The sequence below is a fragment of the Oculina patagonica genome, chromosome 12 (genome assembly GCF_052425735.1).
Source record: "Oculina patagonica isolate OP01 chromosome 12, crgOcupat, whole genome shotgun sequence".
NCBI lineage: Eukaryota > Metazoa > Cnidaria > Anthozoa > Scleractinia > Oculinidae > Oculina > Oculina patagonica.
The window spans coordinates 14970845-14986069 of NC_135769.1; the positions used below are offsets into that span (position 1 = coordinate 14970845).

Sequence of the window (15225 nt, forward strand, 5' to 3'; positions counted from 1 at the left end):
TTTTTAGACTATGTGGAAGCTGTGTCATGGTGTATGTCACTGTGGATTTTCTGAGAGAGATTTCTACAGGTGTCAACTGAAAAAAAATTGTTAGAGAAAGGAAGTGCCCAGGCTGTAATTGGTACAGTGTAGTTTTAGATTACCCGTTTAGCTTTGGCCTGTGTTCACTCACTTCACTGTTCAGTTTTGTTTTAACGACTGTCTTTTTTTTATTAATAGAATCAGCAACAATCTAACAACATGTTTCTCTTTTATCCGCAAACATATTGTGTAGTAATCTTACAAACTAACAGGAACTGGAAACGAAAAGCACACATCTAGAGTAATTATAGAGTCTGTTCTGTCTTCAACGATTACTTTTTGCACCAAAATACAGCAGAAGTTCGACAGGGATAAGCAAGCGGACGCAGCATACATTCAGTAACAATTCGAAGGAAGGTCTCCAAGAGTTCGAAAAAATGCCTGCAAAAACGTGATCGTGGAGCGAAAAAATGGAGTACCGTATTTATTCGATTAAGTGCCCAACCTCGAATAAGCGCCCACCCTGAAGGTACGAAAAGTTAATAAGCACCCAGCCTCGAATAAGTGCCCACCCCTCCTTCAAAAAAAACCCCGAAGTGTACAAGAGGAGTATTAAGTACTGACTAAGTACTACTAAGAGAGTACTTCTAAGAGACTTCCCCGAAGACACGATAGTTTTAATAGTTTGATGTTTTTTATCTACTAGTTTTAATGTTTTATTTACACACGACCCCACACGCTATGTAGCTTTTTTATACCATCGTGTATAAATAAAGGTTTTGATTGGTTTGATTGAAGACCGAGTTTTCTTAGCATTTTATAGAACTTTTCAATGAGCAGCTAAAGTTTTGCTATGATGTATCATCTCGAGCTGTTATTATTTAATATTTTGTTGCAAAATAAGCTTACTGCTTGTTAAAAATGGTGAAAATTTAATAAGCGCCCAGCCTCGAATAAGCGCCCATCTAGAATAAGCGCCCTCAAGGTCCAAAAATTTAATAAGCGTCCAGGGCACTTAAACGAATAAAATACGGTATGTATGCCAGTCGATGTCTGAAAGCAGACCAGACGGCTTTAAATGATGTAAATTTAACAAATAGATTCCATTTTGCCGTGCGTCTGTTCAGTTATAGATCACAGATGACGTCAAAATGTGGTAAGAACAAAAAAAGTGGCCCACGAGCCGCTAGGCGAGTGGGTCACTGTTGTTCTTACCACATTTTGACGTCTTCTGTGATCTATAACTGAACAGACCCACGGCAAAATTGAATCTATTTGTTTTATATAATAAAACTCTGATTTGGACTATGAACTCTGATCACACGCGCGAGTCACACCACCGCGTGACGTCATCTATGCGTCTGTACTCTAATAGATCATAAGTAAGAACCAATCAAAATGCGCGTAGAATTCTGGTTATTATATAAATAATAATTAATAACTGTTCTGTTTTCGTGAAATCATGGTGAATATTATTGTTCATTCCTCTCCGCATTGCAAGATGGCCGCAAGGCCAGTCGCAAGGTTCGACCCAATCCCTCTTGGTCAAATTAATTTGTTTTGGTTTTGTCTCCACCAATAGTGCCGCAGGAAATCATATAGACAAAAATGTCTACGGCCCGCACTGCACCATTATTTTTGTCATGACCATGCACAGATGCTGTTTGGGATATGGTGACCAAGCAAGAAAAACCTCTAGCACAAGGACTCTGGATCATTACGACTAATTGGGAACATCTCTGATTTTACTTGTCGCTAAACCGAAAACACCTCCAATCACTTGTCCCTAAACCTGAAACTCCTCTGACTACTAGTCCCTTAACCTGCAATTCCTCTAACCACTTAATTCTGAGCCTGCAGCACCTCAGATCATAGAATGTTCACAGCCTCTCGATTTTTCAACGCAAAAAAGCAAACGAAGCGGGCGGGGGGAGGGGGCGGAAGCGATTTTTTTCGCTCCCCGGCCCCCACCCCCTTGCTTCTTTCGTTTTGCGCTGGCGTCCAGTTCTCTTGTCGTTCTCACCGCTCGCTCATCGATCGAAAAAACACGAAAAAATAGAGGGCTGTGGACAGTCTACTCAGATCACTTGTGCCTAAACGGTAACCTGAAACACCTCTGACCACTTGTCCCAAAACCTGCTACACCTCTGACCACTTGTCCCCTAACCTGAAACTTCTCTGACTACTAGTCCCTTAACCTGCAATACCTCTAACCACTTGTCCCTAAACCTGCAGCACCTCTGTCCCTACTTTCTAATCCCTAAACTTGCAACACCTCTAACTACACACCCATAAACCTCTAGCACCTGTGACTATGTCATGCATTAAAATTCTCCAGCTGCCTTGCCACTTTGCTTGTTTTCTGCGGATTTCTCCACAGCAGTTTGTTTTAGAGTTGCAGCTCTTCTGACATTTGCCATCATATCAGATTTTCTTTGTCTACTGTCACTTGAATTAAGATTCGCTCCCGGGTCACCTCTTAAATTCTCTACTAAAGACTTAAATGCCTTTTTGTCTCCGGTGTCCGCCTGTTTTTCCTCTACTTTACGCCTTTCTCCCGTTTCACCTTTTAAACTTCTTTCCAGATCTGAAATCTTCAAACTACCTGCAACGGACTTCTCTGGCACACTTGTTGTAGTTTGCGTCTGTTCTCCTCTGTCATGCAACAAACCTTGTCGGCTACTGCTTAACTCAATAGATTTGTTTGTGGTAGCCCCTGTGGTTTCATTACATCCAAAACAGCTCATGTTTAGCAGCTTTCTTAGTCTTTGTGCCTCAGCCAAGATAACATTGTAAGCCTAAATGGAAAATAATTATGGGAAAAATAAAATATTGTAAAACATGATAAGCATATATGCCAATGCAAATTATCATTATTATTATTATTATTAACTTTATTTCACGCAATCATTAAAATACAAGCACCAATAAAAAGGATTAAGAATTAAAAAAAGCTATATAAAAAGGTGCAATATCTTTGTATTTTTTATCATCATCATCATCATCATCAATATTATTATTATTATTATTATTATTATTATTATTATTATTATTATTATTATTATTATTAATATATTACTGGAGGTGTAAAAGTAGTTTGGTGACACTGTCTTGATGCGGCGCTGCCTAATGATCAGAACTAAAACGTATAAAAGCTTGTAAAATGTTAACGTGTTAATTGTATTTTCCATCAGAAAGGAAAATTTTTAGCGAGAAAATATCACGCAATACTGCTAGTGGCTTATATATCGTAAACCGTTGATAATTTCTATTCATGTTAGTTTACCTTGAAACACTCTTCTTTTGAACTAAAAGTCGGACTCTTCTCCTCATTACTATCACCCACATGTGAAGTCAAAGCCCCTTCCACGGCATCCGTGTCCTTTTTCTCGTCTTTTTGGTTTTGCTTTTCTGTTCTGTCGCGAGGAATCAAGTTTTCCTTCTGGAAGAGGGCTCGCCTGAACTTATTGTAGCCCTGAGTGGTTAGCTCCTCTCGATACAGCGCCTCTTCTATTTGTTCCCATTCTTTTTGGCCCTTTGGGCTGAGCACTGGATAAACTGCAAAGGTTAAGCATCCGTTTGCATCACGAGGGATAAAAGAAATAACAAAAAAGTTTCAGTTATATTGAAGCAGTGCATAGCCCATGCAGTATCGTAAGATTAAAACAACCAATCACCAGTATCGTTAGAAATGATACATAATCATTTCGCACGCTTCTTTTTTGATGTGGCAACTTACAAAAACAAAAAACTCTCATTGCTGTCTGTGGCTTTGAGCGCAAGCACCCAAGCCAACCGGAAGTAACGGGAGGTGACAGCCTCTTACTACAGGTTGCATGACGAGCCAAAAGGACGTCTGCATAGCTAGGAGCCTATGAGAGGTGGCTGTATTTAAAGTATGCCCACAACATTTCTAGGATCATGCTTTATCTGACTGTTCCGTAAATGATCTAATTAAATCCTACTCTCAAATAAATGCCTCGTATCTAATAAACGCCTCCCCTGACGTGTAAAAATAGACCAAAGATTTCCGAGTTACCCTTTGCCTCTGTTTCAGAACGAGTCTACGTGCGAAACTATTCATATGAAAATGAGTTTCACCTTCAGGTCCATTTTCATGCAAATTAAATTTATTTTCATTTGAATGGTTTTGCACGTAGACTCGATTTGAAACAGAGGCAAAAGTTAACTTGGAAATGGCCTATTGTACTATGGCCTATTCTAATAAACGCCCCGTGTCTAATAGACGCGCCCTCCGAGAATCGCCTCGAAAACCAAGGAAACACTCCATAAAGTAAAATCACGCCATTTGTTTAGTTTCTGCTTGACTCAGACATCGAAGAGGCCAACGATGCCAACATGCTTGACCCCAATGAGGATGAAGACATCAATATCAAACTATGAACGACATCTGTATGCTTTGCATTAGCACAGATTAGATTAGTCTCCCATTTGCACTCTGTCTTCTATCTTATACTGCGAGCAAAATACGCATCTTTTTGTTTTGTTGACGTTGTTAAGGTAAAATTGAAATAAACGCCTTTCTCTAATAAACGCCTCATATCTATTTAACGCCCCCTTCAGGACCCCTAAAATTTAATAGACGCCCCAGGCGTTTATTAGATCATTTACGGTTAGCCCGGAATTAAAACCTGTTGAAACATATTTTTTTTTTGATGAGTTGAACCACGCTGAGATTTCAGTAAGAAAATCTGCCGAAACTCTCATCTGCTGCTCAGTAGTGACCAAAGGAAGGCCTGCTGAACTGAACTCTATTAAGCCTTACCTAAAAAAGCATCTATAGGACAAGCCAAAGGAGTCTCAAATCTCAGTTCATAGTGACATATGTTGGGCTCAACAACTGACATGACTTTGTTATGATCTCCACATCTCAATAAAACCTGAGGAATTTAATTCATAGACAAGTAAAAACAAATGATAATATGTCCTGACGTTCAGGCGACTTCATGATGCCATTATCAAGGAATGAGAAAACAAATGAAATATGTGTTCATGCAAATTTACATAACGAAGGCTAAGCTATACAGGTCTCCCAAAGTCCAACCCTACGTCCTCGTCGTGGGAGATGGAAACGGGTAATGCCGGCTAACAGGGCTCTGGCAAACTTGTGCGTGGGGCTAGCAACTCCATCACAGTAACTAATTGCTACGGAAACTGAGGATCAGAGAAATACACAAACACAGGACGAGGGAGATGGTTTCCAGCCCGGAGCTGGACGAATGACTGCACAGCGCACGATCAGGCCACTCCTAAGCCCAAAGTCAAAGTGCTGTATTGGCACTTGGAATGTCAGGACTATGTTTCAAACAGGCAAGACCGCACAGGTGGAAAGGGAAATGTTGCTCTACCGCATTGATATTTTAGGCATAGGTCGAGATAGCATAACACAAACTGCATTAAGATGGACACCGGATAGTGGAAGAAGGAAGAAAGGACGTCCACGGGAGACTTGGAGGAGGATGATCGAGGCAGAAATGAAAACAGCAGGGAAGACGTGGAAAGAACTTGAGAAGGCAGCCATGGAAACCCGATTCGTGAAAAAAATTTGCTTTGCCTTTAGTTTAAACCAAGAAAAACTACAAAGCATGATAATTACTATGAATTTGCTTTGCCTTTAGTTTAAACCAAGAAAAACTACAAAGCATGATAATTACTATTAAGTAACTTTACCCTGCAGTAAGTTACTGCAGTATACCTTTGTCTGTCGTGGCTTCTCTCCAGGACACATATCACCATTTGCAAAAAGCATGCCTTCAAATGTGTTGTTGACGATGAGCCATTCCTTCCAAACACTGGTTAGAAAAATACAAACAAACATATAGTTTTTTTTAAAAAATAAGAGGTGTAGAAGTATATATAGTGGTTCTAGAAGTGTGTTGATCTCCAGACTGAAGGTAACTGTGTTGTGTTTTTGGGCAAGATAAGTACTTTACCCTTGGAGTACCTTGATCTCTTTTACTTGCAGGTGTATAAATGGGTGCCAGTGAATTATTTGGGCAACCTTAAAAAAATGCTGGGGCCAACTTCTAGTCCATTGGATTGTGACTGACCCTTTGAACCTAACCTGTATAAACAGAGAGGTCACTGACATCAAATCTTTTGAATGACATGAAGTCTCCTATATTTTAATGAATGATGTCTCACCCCAAAATGCCAGCAAATGCATTCCATCTTACTGTCTGTTCCTTTTGAGTCACATTATGAAATGGACAGAACTCATACTTGTATCTATAAAGTTACAGAATTAAAATCGTCATGACAATGTAAAAAGCGTAAACTTGCAAATTATTGACATTGATATGAAGTAATAATAAATGTTTAACTATAAATATTTCAAATTCAAAATGATTTGAAATCTTCAATCACCTACCGTAGGGTGGATAATCTAACTTACAGCTTAAATTATGCAGTTACTTATTATAATAAATTATTTATTACCCATTATTTGTTAAGGAAAAGCATTTTCCAGCCAAAACATGGAGATGAGGTGGACCTGCAATAGGCACAAAAATGCAAATATGTAACCAAGAAGTAATTTTTTATTACCAAATAGAGCAAACACCAAACACCACTATTACAAATGAAAAAGTGTCTTGGTGTAAGAGAGAAAATTATTTCCAAATCATCCTAGGACTTCATAAAACCAAAAACAATGAGGATAAATTAACCTGAGCAATCACAACAAATTATGTTAAAGAAAGTAATGAGCTCAAACAGTGTACCATAAAATTTTTGTGTCACTTTAATTTTGCGATATTCGCGATTTAAAGAAATTGTGAAGTTAAAGCGACGCGAAAAAAATTCTTGTGAACTTTAATGTCGCAAAATTTAATACCTCCCTCCAGAAGACCCATTCACTGACATCAAGCTCGCCCCAGAAATTGATTAGAAGCCCAAGAACTTTATGCCAATGGTACACATAGCTCTAGTCTGATTTACGGCTTCAATGTAAATATGTATTACTTATCCTCATTAGGCCCATGAGGACTGTTGAGGCCGGGAACATTAAGATTAAGGATTATGTCTTTGACTATGCCTATGGTTCACAATGCCGTTTCTATAGTTTGGTTTTGTTGTGAGTTGACGATTTTCAGCAATAAGATGTGTCAAATTAATAATAAAATTCTCAAAATAAAGTGTTTTTTTTATTTTCATGAAAAATAAATTTTGCACAGGGGTCCAAATCACGAAAATAAAGACTCATGAAATATGCCAAACTTTTTTTCGCAAAACTAAGTGCCCACAGAAATAAGTACCAATAAGGTAACTGGTTAAAAAACAACATGACTGGCTCTATAAGTGCATCCAGTTTGTTATGGAACTTTGCAAATGCTAAACTATAACAAGCAATCAATAACAGATTAAAAACACCTAAGTTAACACCAAGAGATTGTAATAACTGTAATTATAATATTGTTTGAAATCTCAATCACCTGAAACAGGACTTGGTTTCACTCTGGCCACAAGCTGTAATATGATGAAAAAAAAACTATGATGTTAAATTTTTTAGAAAAATTCCAGGTTTCTTTTGAGAAGGTAAGTTTTTCTATAGCTGTCTGGTTTCATGTTCTACAAAGCAAGCAGTTGCACCGAGTCATCACCACGTCTGTTTTCTTTTCATAAGCACTGATCTTATACTGGTGCAGTTATATGTATCAGTCCAAGATTGTGATGGTGGTGGATTTGACCAAAAAAAGTCAAATGTCCAGGGCTTTGCTGGGGAGGGGAGGGGAGGGAAGGGGGATGTGCACTTTGGATCTGACTGCACTCAGTAAACATGGAAAAACATTACTCAAAAGAAGAACAAAGAAATACGCACTGTCAGGATTAGCCTTTTAGATCACAATAAACTTATAAATGAAATTAATGCACTCATCGGCATTTATGTATGTATTACATGTGTCATAAAAACTGGAAAGTCGACTTTGCCGATATTTCCTGTTTATTAAAAACACTTCATCTGGGCAACTGATGAAAGGCGGTTTAAACCGTTACACAAATACGCGTAAGCTGGCGTGAGACGCTACTACATATTACAATCAAATACTGCTGCACGCGAGCTAGGTAGCACGCATTACAATAAAATCTAAGATACAGTAAAACTCAAGATCGTGCGCGCTTTACAAAAATCAACAGAAAATTAAATTTAAGTACAATAACTCTAAAAAACATCTCTTCTTGGGTTTCTACTACAAAAGAAATCATCACTATTTAACCCCTGCAGATAAATGGATCTTCAAATGTGTTCCAAAATTGGATATGATATTTTGGTGGAGTTTTTTCTGCCTCGACTAACTCGACCGGCCAATTCAAAGCCTATATAAAGGCACATAGGAATACTAGTGTACTGAGAGAATTATAAGGATCTATTACCACCACTCGAGTTCCGCTCCAATCCTGTCCGCTACAGTCTTTACTTCACTGCTCTGCCCTACTATACTCTTCTCTACTTTATATTGCTGTAGTCTACACCACTCTACTCTACTTCACCTCTATTCGACTCGACTCGACTTGACTCGACTCGACTCCACTCGACTCAACTACTACTCTTCTCTACTCTACTCCACCTCTACTATACTCGACTCGACTCGACTCTGCTCTATACTACTGTACTCTACACCACTCTACTCTACTCTGCCTCGACTCGACTCAACTACTACTCTTCTCTACTCTACTCCACCTCTACTATACTCGACTCGACTCAACTCGACTCCACTCCACTCGACGTTATACTACTGTGCTCTACACCACTCTACTCTACTCCACCACTATACTCGACTCGACTCTACCCCACTCAACTATAGGCTACTCTTCTCGACTCTACTCTACTCAATACTACGGTACTCTACAAAACTCTACTCTACTCCACCTCGACTCGACCCGACTCGACTCGTAAAGTTAAGAATGAAAACCGGCACAGGGCCGTAGAAGTGTACAGTTAAGATATAAAATGTAGGGCCGTAGAAGTGTACAGTTTAGAATGAAAACGCAGAGCCGTAAAAGCATAAAGTTTAGAATGAAAACGTAGACTTGTAGAAGTGTAAAGTTTAGAATGAAAACGTAGAGCCGTAGAAGCGTAAAGTTTAAAATGAAAACGTAGTAGCATACAATTAAGAATTAAAACGTAGAGCCGTAATTTAAGCGTTAAGTTTAGAATGAAAACGTAGGGCATTAGAAGTGTACAGTTAAGAATTAAAACGTAGAGCCGTAGAAGCGTACAGTTTAAAATGAAAACATAGAGCCGTAGAAGCGTACAATTAAGAATTAAAACGTAGAGCCGTAGAAGCGTACAGTTTAAAATGAAAACATAGAGCCGTAGAAGCGTACAATTAAGAATTAAAACGTAGAGCCGTAGAAGCGTACAGTTTAAAATGAAAACATAGAGCCGTAGAAGTGTACAGTTAAGAATTAAAACGTAGAGCCGTAGAAGCGTACAGTTTAAAATAAAAACATAGAGCCGTAGAAGCGTACAATTAAGAATTAAAACGTAGAGCCGTAGAAGCGTACAGTTTAAAATGAAAACATAGAGCCGTAGAAGTGTACAGTTAAGAATTAAAACGTAGAGCCGTAGAAGCGTACAGTTTAAAATAAAAACATAGAGCCGTAGAAGCGTACAATTAAGAATTAAAACGTAGAGCCGTAGAAGTGTAGAGTTTAAAATAAAAACATAGAGCCGTAGAAGCGTACAATTAAGAATTAAAACGTAGAGCCGTAGAAGTGTACAGTTTAAAATAAAAACATAGAGCCGTAGAAGCGTACAATTAAGAATTAAAACGTAGAGCCGTAGAAGTGTACAGTTTAAAATAAAAACATAGAGCCGTAGAAGCGTACAATTAAGAATTAAAACGTAGAGCCGTAGAAGTGTACAATTAAGAATTAAAACGTAGAACCGTAGAAGCGTACAATTAAGAATTAAAACGTAGAGCCGTAGAAGTGTACAATTAAGAATTAAAACGTAGAGCCGTAGAAGTCAGTACAGTTTCAAATGAAAACGTTGAGCCGTAAAAGCGTAAAGTTTGAAATGAAAACGTAGGACCTTAGACGTGTACAGTTTAAAATGAAAACGAAAGAGCCGTAAAAGCGTAAACTTTTAAATGAAAACGTAGAGCCGTAAAAGCGTAAAGTTTAAAATGAAAACGTAGAGCCGTAAAAGCATAAAGTTTAAAATGAAAACGTAGAGTCGTAAAAGCGTAAAGTTTACAATGAAAACGTAGGACCTTAGAAGTGTACAGTTTAAAATGAAAACGTAGGGCCGTAAAAGCGTAAAGTTTAAAATGAAAACGTAGGACCTTAGACGTGTATAGTTTAAAATGAAAACATAGGGCCGTAGAAGTGTACAGTTTAAATTGAAAATGTAGAGCCAAAAAAGCGTAGAGTTTAAAATGAAAACGTAGAGCCGTAAAAGCGTAAAGTTTAAAATGAAAACAAAGGGCCGTAGAAGTGTACAGTTTAAAATGAAAACGGAGAGCCGTAAAAGCGTAAAGTTTAAAATGAAAACGTAGGGCCCTAGAAAGTGTACAGTTTAAAATAAAAATTTAGAGCCGTAAAAGCATAAAGTTTAAAATGAAAACGAAGAGCGGTAAAAGCGTAAAGTTTAAAATGAAAACGTAGAGCCGTAAAAGCGTAAAGTTTTAAATGAAAACGTAGAGCCGTAAAAGCCTAAAGTTTAAAATGAAAACGTAGAGCCGTAAAAGCGTAAAGTTTTAAATGAAAACGTAGTGCCGTAAAAGCCTTAAGTTTAAAATGAAAACGTAGAGCCGTAAAAGCGCGAAGTTTAAAATGAAAACGTAGGACCTTAGACGTGTACAGTTTAAAATGAAAACGTAGGGCCGTAGAAGTGTACAGTTTAAAATGAAAATGTAGAGCCGTAAAAGCGTAAAGTTTAAAATGAAAACGTAGAGCCGTAAAAGCGTAAAGTTAAAAATGAAAACAAAGAGCCGTAAAAGCCTAAAGTTCAGAATGAAAACGTAGAGCCGTAAAAGCCTAAAGTTCAGAATGAAAACGTAGAGCCGTAAAAGCGTAAAGTTCAGAATGAAAACGTAGAGCCGTAAAAGCGTAAAGTTCAGAATGAAAACGTAGAGCCGAAAAAGTGAAGTGTTTAAAATGATAACGTAGAGCCGTAAAAGCGTTAAGTTTAAAATGAAAACGTAGAGCCGTAGAAGCGTAAAGTTTAAAATGAAAACGTAGAGCCGTAAAAGCGAAGTGTTTAAAATGATAACGTAGAGCCGTAAAAGCGTAAAGTTTAAAATGAAAACGTAGAGCCGTAAAAGCGTAAAGTTTAAAATGAAAACGTACAGCCGTAAAAGCGTAAAGTTTAAAATGAAAACGTAGAGCCGTAGAAGCGTAGTGTTTAAAATGAAAATGTAAGGCCGTAAAAGCGTAAAGTTTAGAATGAAAACGTAGAGCCGTAAAAGCGTAAAGTTTCGAATGAAAACGTAGGGCCGTAAAAGCGTAAGGTTTAAAATGAAAAAGGAAGAGCCGTAGAAGCTTAGTGTTTAAAATGAAAATGTAAGGCCGTAAAAGCGTAAAGTTTAGAATGAAAACATAGAGCCGTAAAAGCGTAGTGTTTAAAATGAAAACGAAGAGCAGTAAAAGCGTAAAGTTTAAAATGAAAACGTAGAGCCGTAGAAGCGTTAAGTTTAAAATGAAAACGTAGAGCCGTAAAAGCGTAAAGTTTAAAATGAAAAAGTAGGGCCGTAAAAGAGTAAAGTTTAAAATGAAAACGCAGAGCCGTTGAAGCGTAAAGTTTAGAATGATCACGTAGGGCCTTAAAAGTGTACAGTTGAGAATTGAAACGTAGGGCCGTAAAAGCGTAAAATTTAGGATGAAAATTTAGAGCCGTAAAAGCATAAAGTTTAAAATTAAAACGTAAAGCCGTAGAAGTGTAAAGATTAGAATTAAAACGTAGACCCGTAGAAGTGTAAAGTTTAGAATGAAAACTTTGGGCCGTGAGAAGTGTACAGTTTAGAATTAAAACGTAGAGCCGTAGAAGTGTACAGTTTAGTGGAGTGGATTGGAGTGGAGTGGAGTCGAGTCGAGATGATTCAAGTCGAGTCCAGTAGAGTAGAGTCGAGTAGCCTACAGTAGAGTAATCTTGCATCAAATATAGAAGAGTAGAGTAGAGTCGAGTAGAGTCGAGTCGAGTCGAGTCGAGTCGAGTCGAGTCGAGGTGATTCAAGTCGAGTCCAGTAGCCTACAGTAGAGTAATTTCGAATCAAATATAGAAGAGTAGAGTCGAGTCGAGTAGAGCAGCGTACAGAAGAGTAGACTCGAATAAAGTATATTATTGTAGAGTAGAGTAGAAAAGGGTAGCAGTATAGTAGAGTCGAGTAGAGTATAGTACAGTACCGTAGAGTCGAGTAGAGACGAGAACAGTCACATAAGCTTATATAAACGTACAGTAGCATGGAGACGACTGAATAAAGAAGTGTTGAGAGTAGACTCTACTCGGACCAGTCCAGTCGAGAATCGTACAGTAGACTGAGACGACTAGCCAGAATATAGTTAGTAGAGTAGAGTACAAAAGAGTGTAGCCTAGTAGAGACGAGTTCTGTCAAGTAGCGTACGTAGATGCGGGAGTAGAGTACATGATAGTAAAGCAGATTTACGTGGTGTCCAGCAGAGTAGGGTACAACAGTTGGGTATTCAATTATTGCGTTGAGTTGAAAAGAGTTGTGATGGTGTAGTAGAGTTTAGTCGAGTTAAGAAAAGTTGTTTTTATGTGGTAAATTTGACTTGAGATGATAAGAGTAGAAAGTTTACTCCCGGGAGTTTACTCGAGATGATAAGAGAAACTAGAGCTGTGATGTAAGTAGTTGCATAGAGTTGAGAAAACCTTTTATCATGTGGTAGGGTTCAATCGAGAGGATGAGAAGAGTTGTGATGGTCTAATAGACTTAATTGTGGTTGAGTCAAAATAATTGAATCAAGTATAGTTAGTTGAGTACTTACAGATCAACCGGAATGTTACTAAAAGAGGACTAATAACTTACAGAATAACTTTAATGTAAAGGCAGTCGAGCTAGTCGAGATACAGAAAAAACTCCACCAAAATTTCCTATCCAATTTCGTGCCAGGTATATGGATCTTAGTTTGTATGTCCACTGCGCCTCCCTATCCCTAAGGTACTGCTCCCCTGTACACCTATCAACAAGCTGAATCCTTACGTCATCTAAGCCACTATGGTCTGACTGGTTAAAATGTCTATAAATAATGTCATTCTTAGCCTTTCTATCCGCAGACAATCTTCTATGAGCATTAAGTCTAGATTTATGATTATTGAACCTAATTCTAAATCTATTAATGGTGGATCCTACATACTGCATTCCACACTTTGCACAAGATAACAAGTAGATAACGTGGTCCGAATTACAATCTAGCCTAAAGTTAATAACAAACTCCCTCCCTATAACCTTACTTTTAAAAGTAGTACTCTCTACCATGAAGTTACACACCCTACACCAGTTGTCCCCACAACTCCTGCACCCCTTGTCTGAATCTGGCGCTCTGAGTTCTGAATGGAGCTGAATTGAGTTTTACTGTATCTTAGATTTTATTGAAACGCGCGCTACCTAGCCCGCGCGCAGCATTATTTGATTGTAATAGTAGTGTCTCAAGCCAGCTTACGCGTATTTGTGTAACGGTTTAAACCGCCTTTCATCAGTTGCCCTGATGAAGTGTTTTTAATAAACACGAAATATCGGCAAAGTCGACTTTCCAGTTTTTATGACACATAATTTTTTTCTGGATTCTATATCGTGACAGAGGATGTTGTTGATTTTAAAATTATGTATGTATTACAAATGCACAGGACCCTTGCTCTCATTTTGTGTGCATTTATTGTAAGATTATCTATGAACTGCAATGACTGAAGCCTACAACAGACAAACTATTCAAGAGAATATACTTTTTAAAGTTCTTTGTATTAGTAATTACATGCTGGAACATAGCGGTTTAACATATAGTCTGGGAGCATGTGTACTCCCGTGGGCTATTTGTGAAGAAAGCAAGCCACTAGCTTAGTTGTGTTCAGGGGACCTAAAATAACAAGAAAATTGATGTTGCCAACTTTGCAACCTGCACAGAGGCATTTTAAGAGGTGTTTTAAAAACTGATGTCAAAACCCCAACATGGAAACGAGGCTATGGATAAAACTGTGTCATATATTCGATAAACATGGCTCATAACCCCGCAAATTAAAGAATTTTTTAGGTATGCATTAATAAACGATCTAAACTATTGTTTTGTGGTCATGTGATCCCTTTGACATAAAAACGAGGCTCCCAGTAGTTGATCTAAAGTTGATAATACCCGCTTAATCGAAAAAAACTTTAAACAAAATGTGTCGCTTGTTACAAAGGTAAAAAACGTTCTTGTAAAGAAAGGTTATTGAGGAATATAATGCATTTTTCTTGTTTAGTTATCTTGCACAATTGAGCTGAGAAAAACCACAGGCTACCCATCCAAATAATTCGAAGAACCTGTTTCCTTTTTTCAAATTTTTTTTTACCTGATGTAAATACACACACTTGATACAAGATATAAAAAACGCAGATCTTGTTTCAGCACTGTACAATGGCTGCAAATTTCGAGCTACATCTAGTAGTCGAGATAAGACATTAACATGGGTATTTATCACTGGGAGCAGAATTAAGTTCAGTAGCAATTTTATTCAAAATCGCTGTCCAAATCCTCATCAGAATCAGATATGTATTCGTACTCGGCTTCATCATCATCGCCATCCTCATGCATGACCATCTCTCTCATCTTCGTCATCGTTATCACCCCTCCGGGCATATTTTCGCAATCTTCTCCTGTGTCAGAAAAGCCACACAGGTCTGTGCAGCTCATTTCAGCCTTCCTACACTGGCAGCGCTTGGTAGTACACCTTTCCTTGACACATCTGCACCTCACAAGATGAATGATGGTCTTGGGTGCAGGGGTTAGGTAGTGTTGTTATGACTGGAATCCACGCCTTGTCCTCTTCTTTCCATTCCCAACCAAAGTCCTTCGGTGATGGCAAGGCTGAATTGCGGTTCCTGTCATTATTCCATACTAGTAACCGATAGTGGGTACGAAGAATGGCCTGATGTAATGCAGCTGATGTGGGTGGAAGCCGTTCTGATTTGGCTTGCTTCTTTGTGAAGAGCCACCATCTCAATGCTTTGACTGTGGAGATGTTTG

At 38.2% G+C, this 15225-nt stretch overlaps 1 protein-coding gene across 1 annotated transcript in view; it reads right to left on the minus strand.

Annotated features, from left to right (window-relative positions):
* Nucleotides 1-184: 184 nt before the first annotated feature.
* Nucleotides 185-15225, minus strand: part of LOC144633069 (N-acetylglucosamine-1-phosphotransferase subunit gamma-like) — a 29568-nt gene continuing 14527 nt past the window's right edge. Inside the window, exons 4-10 of the mRNA XM_078491841.1 lie at nucleotides 7476-7509; nucleotides 6481-6535; nucleotides 6187-6270; nucleotides 5738-5834; nucleotides 4808-4922; nucleotides 3308-3579; nucleotides 185-2819 (exon numbers count right to left, since the gene is read on the minus strand). Coding sequence (XP_078347967.1) covers nucleotides 2346-2819; nucleotides 3308-3579; nucleotides 4808-4922; nucleotides 5738-5834; nucleotides 6187-6270; nucleotides 6481-6535; nucleotides 7476-7509 — 1131 coding nt within the window. The 3' untranslated portion in view covers nucleotides 185-2345. The remainder of the gene's footprint in view (nucleotides 2820-3307; nucleotides 3580-4807; nucleotides 4923-5737; nucleotides 5835-6186; nucleotides 6271-6480; nucleotides 6536-7475; nucleotides 7510-15225) is intronic.